The sequence below is a fragment of the Palaemon carinicauda genome, chromosome 9 (genome assembly GCF_036898095.1).
Source record: "Palaemon carinicauda isolate YSFRI2023 chromosome 9, ASM3689809v2, whole genome shotgun sequence".
Classification (NCBI taxonomy): Eukaryota; Metazoa; Arthropoda; class Malacostraca; order Decapoda; family Palaemonidae; genus Palaemon; species Palaemon carinicauda.
In genome coordinates this window covers 63,429,460-63,438,874 of record NC_090733.1, presented here as the reverse complement: position 1 = coordinate 63,438,874, position 9,415 = coordinate 63,429,460, and the positions used below count along the sequence as shown (strand labels likewise).

Sequence of the window (9,415 nt, the reverse complement as noted above, 5' to 3'; positions counted from 1 at the left end):
CTTTCTGCAGTATTCTCTCCTGCTCAGTGTTAGCGCACAGGCACTCTCCTGCTCAGTGTTAGCGCACTGGCGCTCTCCTGCTCAGTGTTAGGCCACAGGCGCTCTCCTGCTCATCAGCGTTTTCCTGATCGCTAGCGCTCTCCTGTTGCCTTCAGCTCGCCAGCGACCACAGACGCGTCAACGTTCGCCTGCTCGTCATCGATCTCCTGCGCGTCAATGATCGCCATCGATCTGCCACGTGTGTCAGGTCCCCTGGACACCATCAGTAGCGATCTAGCGCTCGCCTGCTGTGGATGATCTCCGGTAGCCGAGTCTTGCCGTAGATCTTTCTCCTGCTTGCCAGTGCTCACCTTTACTTCTGTCCTTCTGTGCGCCAGCTTTCTTCAATCGCCAGCGCACATCTGCGCGCCCTTCTTTGCCACGCACCAATGGGCGCCAACGGTTTTTCCTGACTGTCCAGGATCGCCTGACTGACAGCTCGCTTCAGCGCTCACCTTCCTGATGCACCTGCGCGCCTTCTGTTTAGTGCGATGCGCGCTAACCATCCCTAGTCTCTTACGCGTTAGCGATCGCCTACGCGCCAGCGCGATTCTTCGCCTGCGCGCTAGCGTTTTGTTAATGCACCACCGCTCGCCAACGCGCCGTCGCTTGCCAATGCGCCATCGCTTGCCGACGCGCCATCGCTTGCCAACGCGCCTTCACTCGCCTACGGGCCATCGCTCGCCAAGACGCGCCATCGCTTGTCAACGCGCCATCGCCCGCCTACGCGCTATTGGTCTCCCGACCGCCTGCGCTCACCCGTGCGCCCACGTGCCTGCGCGACCACACGCCCACGTGCCTGCGTGACCGCACGCCCATGTGCCCGCACGACCGCACGCCCACGTGCCTGCGCGACCGCACGCCCACGTGCCCGCACGACCGCACACCCACGTGCCCGCGCGCCTACGCGCATGCGCTCCAATGTTCGCCCCCGCGCGAACCAACGGTATTCCATCGCGCGGACCAACGGTGTTCCGTCGCGCGAACCAACGGTGTTCCGTCGCGCGAACCGACGGTGTTCCGTCGCGCGAACCGACGGTGTTCCGTCGCGCGAACCGACGGTGTTCCGTCGCGCGAACCGACGGTGTTCCGTCGCGCGAACCGACGGTGTTCCGTCGCGCGAACCGACGGTGTTCCGTCGCGCGAACTGACGGTGTTCCGTCGCGCGAACCGACGGTGTTCCATCGTGCGAGCCTACGGTGTTCCATCGCGCGAGCCTACGGTGTTCCATCGCGCGAACGTCGGCTTGATTCCTGCAGTATCCATTGCTCGCCTACGGGTCATCGGTCGCCTGTGAACTTTCGGATTCCGACCACCAGCTCTCGCCCTTCCTACCACGCTCGCCCTCCTTCTGCGCTCCCTCGCGCACTTTCGACTATGCTCCTGCGTGCCCGCGCATGGGCGCTTCCACGTTCAGCCACGCGCAAACCATTGATTTACCATCGCGTGAGCCCCAGGGCGATCGCGGCCGCGATTCCCGTCGGGGTTTCGCAACATGGCCAGCCTGGCGAGTCTTCTGGAGCGTATTTCCAGAACGCGGTCTTCACCCCGTAAACGCAGAGCATGGCACATGCAAGAGCAGGAAGAATCTTCAGGGAGGTCTGAGCAACATTCTTCTTTCCAGAACCTGGGTTAGCCCTTCTTCGTCATTCCCTGGAAGGGTCTTGCCAGGGAGCTTTCCGTTCGAGTTTTCTCCGTCGGGCAAGGGGTGACTGGTTTACCCCTTCCTCTTCTCCATCTCGTGGAAGGGGCTTACCAGGTCCTTTCCCTCCTCGGTTGCGACCCGAGGTTTTGTACAAGGAAGCTCCAGGAAGATCATGGGTACTTTCCTCCTCTCGGGCTCAAGCACCTTGGCGTTTCGTTGCCAATTTTCGAACTTGCGGGCAAGCTCGATGTTGGACCATCTAGACGCAGTGACCGAGGGCTTCCTCTCGGGTGTCTCATCCGTGGATGTCGACAAGCTCAGACACTCTTCCATCCTTGAGAAGAGCTTGTTTGTGTCCAAGGACAGAGACATGGACAGCGGTTGTGCGGAGGAAGTCGACTTCCGTTTTCACTCCTCCAAGGCGCTTTCTTCCAGACCCTGCAGGCCTCCAGTGCCTCTTCTTTCAGCCTCGTCGGCTTAAGTTATCGGACTGGCTACGGCAGCTAAGACAAGGTGTCCAATAGCAGTCCCCTCCTGTCAGGGACAGGTAGCACGGGAGGCTCTCCCGGGGGGGCATAATCCTAGAGGGAGCGGCAGAGTTCACAAACTCTAGGATTGGCAACCCCCCCTTGCAGGTCTCACGCTGGGAGGATGCCTAAGGTTACTCATCCGAATAACAGCTTCCCGATGCCGATTCCTGCACGATCTCCGTGATCAGCCAAGAATATCGCGCCTCGCTCTTACTATCTCTCCGTCTCTGTCAGTGAATTCAGTGTCACTGAACCTCTCTCGGCAAGAGTTTTGCCCGTTTGGGCAGAATGATCCATGCCTTAGGAGAAGGTCCTCCATAGGGTCGTCGACGGCTTCACCCCCTGGCTTCTTCAGTCGATCCTTTCTCGTAGGAAAGCATCTGAGACGGAAATTCCGTCGTCGACCTCTCAGCTCTGATCAAGTTTGTCGAACAAACTTCGTCCAGCGTGGAACAGCATAATCGATCAGACTGGTAACGAGGCGGCAGGACTCCTTAGGCCCTGGATCGGAAGGATGGGTACTTCCAGTTTCCATTCCATCCATCTTCCAGGAAGCTCTTGGAATTCAGCCTAGTCTTAAGATGCGGTGTGGCGATCCCGGCGCGGCATCGCAGGTTTTTCCCCAGAGAACTCTCCCTGCTTTCCTCATGGCCGCTCAGGAGCAGGCTTCCGCCTCCTTCGCCTCCTTCGCCTTTTGGAGGTCTGGCCAACTCCGGTAGGCTCGGGTTCGACCTTCTTCAACGCCGGGACAAGCTTCCGGGTCCTTACCATGAGTGAGGGATCATGGTAATTTGCTAGGAGCCTTCTCTACATCTGCCTCAACATCTGGAGTATCTAGCCATGATATTGAGTCAATGGCCTTACCACGTTGGAAACACCGCTTCTCGTCCGATCAGCGAAGTTAAGCAACGTTGGGTCTGGTCAGTACTTGGATGGGTGACAGCCTGGGGACGCCAGATCCTGTTGCCTCCTTCTCCGAGCCTTCTCTTCAGTTGACTGTGGCAAGGCTGAGGAGAGTCGCAGTACCTGTTCTCAGTCAAGCAGAGCTTTCAGCCCTACCTTGGAACGTTTGCTGGGTCTCTTTTCCTCATTGACCCGTCTAAAGTCCCGAACGGTCGCCTCAGGATAAGTTCCCTGTGGGGCGGCCCAAGTTCCGGTGGTATCAAAGCAACGATTAACCTGACTTTCTAGCCCCTATGGGACCAGCGGAACGTTTAGACCTGCAATGGGTGTTGACCTATGGAACCTCTTGATGGGAGTGGATATTCTCGTCCTTTCCCCACATTTTGATGCTGTTCTCGGACTAATCAAAGAAAAAGGGGGGGGGGGGGCATGTTCCGGTTCAGGCCTATGGTCAGGACCTGAGGGATACCTCTCCATCATTCAGGCAGGCTTAGGGGCCGTAGTCTGGCCCCTCTACAGATCCTACAGTTCCTGCCGAGTCGCTCCATGCGCGACGACTTCGTGGTACTGGCGTACTGTATTCCAACCAGCAAGGGACGCATTTTCATACCTTCGCATCTTGCAGTAGAGATACTGAGATGATCCGAGGTCCTCTCTATACCACTATCGGCTCGCTCATTCTGGGCAGAGGAATGTCCTCTCCGACTATCTGAGCAGAGCCTCGCAGATAAAGGGTACCTGGGGGTCTTTGGCCTTTAGTAACCAGCAAGTCCTGGCCTGGGGGACCTGATCGCGACAGCCTGGAACTTCAAGCTGTTCTTCCCCCCAGTCTCAGACCCTAAGACTCTTTGGCAAAATGCTTTCCGGTGATGGTGGGACAACATCGACGCCTGCATCTTCCCACCATTGTTGTCTGTTGAGAATGGGTCTCAACAAGACCAGGTTGTCTGTCAACCTTTCGATGGCCCTGAGAGCTCCACTGTGACTATACGCGGAACGGTTTCCGGACCCTCTGCTTCCCCTGATGGAACTCCCGGGAGAGCTTCTCCCACGGCACAGGCTACTCAAACAACCACACTACAACATCTTTCATGAGCCGTGGCATCGCTTCGGCTTCACGCCTGGAGACACTACGCCGCCTCCTCAAGAAGAGACAACCCGCGACAGTCGCGGAGCGGAGGTCGCGTCACCTGCAATAGTCATCCGCAGGGGTCTACCAGGCGAAGTGGAGAGTCTTCTGTGGTTGGTGTCGTGGGAGAGATACCTCTTCCCTTGAGGCCTCTTCTCCAGCAATAACGGACTTATTGCTTTTCGGCGGGAGGAAACTCCTTTCCGCTCTCGGCAGTGAAGCCTGTCGCTCAGCCTTTCTCTGGCCTTCAGGCTGAAAGGAATAGACTTTTTCCTTCCCGCTGGACCTTTCTTCGCTCATGCGAAGCTGCAAACGTCCCTGCCCCCAGTCGGAGTGAGTCCTCCTCCATGGAGCATGGTTCGGACTTTTTAGTCCCTTAACCCTTTGGCTGCGTAGTGCTGGGAGGATTTTTGTCCCCGAAAAACGTAATTTGCCTGCAAATTTTGAAGTTTGTAGAAATTAATTTCTAAGTACCCCCTGATATTGGAAACAATGTTTTCCATCTATTCATGACTCTTAAACTCTATATTTTTTTTGTTTTTAACACATTTTTTACCATTTTTACCCCAAAAACGTACTTTTTCAAAAAAATTACGAAAATTGCATATCATCAAAATTGACATGTAAAATGGGTTGGAATATGTTTTTTATGATGAAAAATAACTAAATTAATGAAATATACTGAAATATTGTTATGATTATGTACTTAAATTTTGATTCAAAACTAGTACAAATTTTGTTATATTTTGGAAAATATCAAAAATTGTTAATAAAACCAGAAAAGTTATGGAAGTAAAATTTTATTACAAAAAATATGAAAAAATTACAAACAATTGACAAAAAAGACACATTTACTTCATTTCATCCTTACATTTACATGTTTTCTTATAATTCATCACAGTATGAAAAATTTCAAAACAGGGGACAACACAAAGAGGAGGGTTTTGTGGGCACTGTTTACAGAAATATGATGTCTGCTTCCTCTTACATGTCCCCTTTCCTTTTTTGCAACATTGAGATGGCAATATTGAACAAACACTACAATTAGGTAGGTTCTTCTTATTTTCATACTGAGCAATAAAATGCCTTTCCCCCAAGCGCTTGTTTTCCACCAAGTCCCTAACAATATTCTTTCTTCTTGGCTTTGTGTTATATCCTTCTAACAATCCTTTTATTACCTCTTGTCTAAACGCAACCTGGGTCAATTTCTTTCTATTTTGCAAGTTGTAACTAATTTTGGAATTTACAAGAGCAACTTCAATCACAAAATGCCAGAGTGTCTGATACCACTTTTTGCTACGGTGATTGAAGGGGTAGGTTGAGCAGAATTGATCAAAAAGGTCTACCCCTCCCATATATTTATTGTACTGAGCTTGCAAAGATGGTTTATCTACTTCCCTTACCCCTTTCTTAGATTGAATAGATTTTTTCACTGTACCTGTGTCCCCAACACTCAAAAGGATATTTACTCTACCACTATCTTGCCAAACGACAGCAACCAATTCCTCATCTTTACTCTTCCACATTATTGGTAGCTGGCCTTTCTTAGGTTTTACTTTTTTCATCTGTGATGGCAAATATTTTCTGTTTGGACGAACTGTCCCACATGCTCCAGTACCTTTACTTCGAAGTTTTTGAAAAAGGGGTACTCCACTAAAAAAGCTGTCCATGTAAACTACATGGCCTTTGTTTTCAAAGCCTTCAAACAAATTTTCTACAACAGATGCACCAAGTCCTTTGCCTTTATTAGAATCTAGCCCCTTCCCTGTGTAAACATCAAATTTCAACAGATAACCAGTCTTAGAGTCACAGAGAGACCAAACCTTAATTCCCCATTTGGTAGGCTTTTTAGGCATGTACTGCTTGAAAAAAAGCCTCCCTTTGAAATTCACCATACTTTCATCTACACTCAAATCTCTACCACTTACATAATATTTAGAATATAGATCTTTCACCATGTCTAAAATTGGTTTTATTTTATAAAGTCTGTCATCATTACCATCAACAGAATTATCTGCAAAATGTAGACAGGAACGGATAATTTCATACCTGTCACGTGACATTATATTGGAAAAACCAGGTGTCTCAGCCAAAACTTTTTAGAAAAGTAGCTTGCTAGACTACTTTTGTGCACTAATCCTCATATAGTTCTTCTTCCCTTTGTACAAATAAATCCTCTGTTTCTGAGTCTTCTTCTGCAAGAATATCAGCAATCTCCCGTTGTGTTGCACACCTCTTCCTTTTTGAAGCCATTATAGGTGATCCTGAAAGTAAAAAATAAAATTAGCATACCCTAATAAAGAAATTACATTTATAGCTACTAGACATATATATATATATATATATATACATATATATATACATATACATATACTGTACATATACATATACATATACACACACACATATATATATATATAAGAGAGAGAGAGAGAGAGAGAGAGAGAGAGAGAGAGAGAGAGAGAGAGAGAGAGAGAGTGTGTAGCCTACCATGTAGCCTACAGGTAGCCTATGATTTGTCTTTACAATTTGCATATTATCACATATTTGAAGACACTGATATTAGGCCTAGAGTTTATGGTAATATACGTACATCATATTCTACCATCATAATGATTTGTCTTTACAATTTGCATATTATCACATATTTGAAGACACTGATATTAGGCCTAGAGTTTATGGTAATATACGTACATCATATTCTACCATCATAATAAGTCCAGGCCTATACTCAAAGCCTATCCTAACATAATCGAAGTTGGCCAACTTACAGTAAAATAGGCATACTAGGCTTGAAAGAGATGCCCTTCATATTACCTCCTATTACACCATATTTTACATTTATTTAATGATTTAATCAGACTTATTATAGTCTACTTATATTCAGGAACTAATTAGAATAAATAAATTATTACTGAAATAAATAATACATACCTTTAAAACCTGATGTTTGTAAATAACGTGAACTTCGTCGCATCAGCTGATAACACCTGTTTTTGTTTACGTTTTGTTTCGTCTTCTGGTCACTAGATGGCAGCACCTACTGGACAGCAAACGTTTTCAGCGTACACTTGAATGTCAAAAGTATCGGCGGCGCTATTCAAAAAGTTTTTTCGCCGCCGTGGGGTAAACTCGCTTTTCGCAGTTAAGGGAGAAATTTTAATTTTCGAGTATACTCGCTTTTCGCAGTCAAAGGGTTAAGAGATCTCAAGAACCATTACGTCAGGCCTCTGATCGTATTCCGTCTTGGGGGACGGTGCTCCTGCTCACTCTGGCCTCGGCCAGTGTGTAAGCAATCTTCTTGGTCTCGTACGACTCCGCCCTTTCTAAGGAATAGGGGAAGGCAACATTCAGGTTCGCTCCTGAGTTGTTGGCTAGACTCAGAATCTTGGGGTCCCGGGCCTTCGCTCCAACTCCTTCAAGATTTCGAGTCACCATTCTGTATCAGATGACCCAAACCTTCTCCTTCTTGCCAGTAAAGGAATCGAGGGGTTATCTTTGGGAACAGCTGCAGTTTGTCCTCACGTGCAGCCGGGTTGGGAGCACAGGAAGGACACAGGGGAGAGTCACCAGTATACCTCTTCAGCTCGGACTCAAGGACATTCATCTCGACCTGAATCCAGACCCTCCCCCGTCATGTCGCCCTACAGCACGATGTCGGATACATCGCAACGTCCCTCGCCTTCGAGTAGTACTACTCTGTGACGCAGGTGCTACAAGCTGGAGTCTGGAAGCGTCTAATGACCTTCGCAGCCCGCTTCCTGCAGGACGTGACCCACAGGAGTATCGATAAGTTTCTATCGCTCTGTGGTGGCTACACAACAGCTGGTCTAACCTCAGGCTCTTTTTTGGACAGGTAGCAGAAGGTTGAGGGCATTGTTATCAGGTTTTAGTCTGCATGAACAAAAGTCATTCAGGCAGACTTAGGGGCCGTAGTCTGGCCCCTCTACAGATCCTACAGCTCCTGCCGAGTCGCTCCGTGCGCGACGACTTCCTGGTTTTGGTGTGTTCTAACCAGCAGGGGACGCATTTTCACACCTTCGCATCTTGCAGTAGAGATACCGAGATGATTGAGATACTCTCAATACCACCATCGGCTCTCATTCCAGGCAGAGGAATGTTCTCTCCGACTATCCGAGCAGAGCCTCGTAGAGAGAGTGTACCTGGGGGTCTTTGGCCTTGAGTAACCAGCAAGTCCTGGTCTGGGGGACCTGATCACGACAGCTTGGAACCTCAAGCTTCTGCTGTTCTTCCCCCCAGTCTCAGACTCCGAGACTCTGGCTAGATGCATTCCGGTGATGGTGGGACAACATCGACGCCTGCGTCTTCCCTCCTTTGTTGTCTGTTGAGAATGGGTCTCAACAAGACCAGGTTGTCTGTCAACCTTTCAATGGCCCTGAGAGCTCCACTGGGACTATACGCGGAACGGTTTCCGGACCCTCTGCTTCCCCTGACGGAACTCCCGGGAGAGCTTCTCCCACGGCACAGGCTACTCAAACAACCACACTGCAACATCTTTCACGAGCCGGGGCGTCGCTTCGGCTTCATGCCTGGAGGCACTACGCCTCCTCCTCAAGAAGAGACAACCCGCTACAGTCGCGGGACGGAGGTCGCGTCATCTGCGATAGTCATCCGCAGGGGTCTTCCAGGCGAAGTGAAGAGTCTTCGGTGGTTGGTGTCGTGGGAGATATACCTCTTCCCTTGAGGCCTCTTCTCCAGCAATAACGATCTTATTGCCTTTCGGCGGGAGGAAACTCTTTTCCGCTCTCGGCAATGAAGCCTGTCGCTCAGCCTTTCCCTGACCTTCAGGCTTAAAGGAATAACTTTTTCCTTCCCGCTGGACCTTTCCTCGCTCATGCGAAGCTGCGAACGTCCCTGCCCTAGTCGGAGTGAGACCTCCAACTTGGAGCATGGCTCGGACTTTTTAGTCCCTTAAGAGATCTTCTCAAGACCCTTTACGTCAGGCCTCTGATTGTATTCCGTCTTGGGTCTCCTGCTCACTCTGGCCGCGGCCAGTGTGTAAGCAATCTTCTTGGTCTCGTACGACTCCGCCCTTTCTAAGGAATGGGGGAAGACAACATTCAGGTTCGCTCCTGAGTTGTTGGCTAGACTCAGAATCTTGGGGTCCCGGCCCTTCGGTCCAATTCCTTCAAGATTTTGAGTCTCCAT

At 49.7% G+C, this 9,415-nt stretch overlaps 1 protein-coding gene and 1 pseudogene across 1 annotated transcript; one reads left to right on the top strand and one right to left on the bottom strand.

Moving 5' to 3' along the window:
* The first annotated feature begins 3,064 nt into the window (after positions 1–3,064).
* LOC137647382 (5S ribosomal RNA) lies at positions 3,065–3,183 on the top strand (annotated as a pseudogene).
* Positions 3,184–5,097: 1,914 nt separating this feature from the next.
* Positions 5,098–7,642, bottom strand: LOC137647326 (piggyBac transposable element-derived protein 4-like). Its single transcript, XM_068380729.1, has 2 exons — positions 7,181–7,642; positions 5,098–6,510 (listed from the first exon to the last, which is right to left on the bottom strand). Exon 2 carries the CDS (start codon positions 6,307–6,309, stop codon positions 5,098–5,100), a length of 1,212 nt encoding a protein of 403 aa, XP_068236830.1. The 5' UTR covers positions 6,310–6,510; positions 7,181–7,642.
* Between the last annotated feature and the right edge of the window lie 1,773 nt (positions 7,643–9,415).

What these genes read in the sequence shown, in the direction of transcription:
- LOC137647326 (XM_068380729.1), bottom strand. Translation starts at nt 6,309, where the DNA reads ATGTCACGTGACAGGTATGAAATTATCCGTTCCTGTCTACATTTTGCA.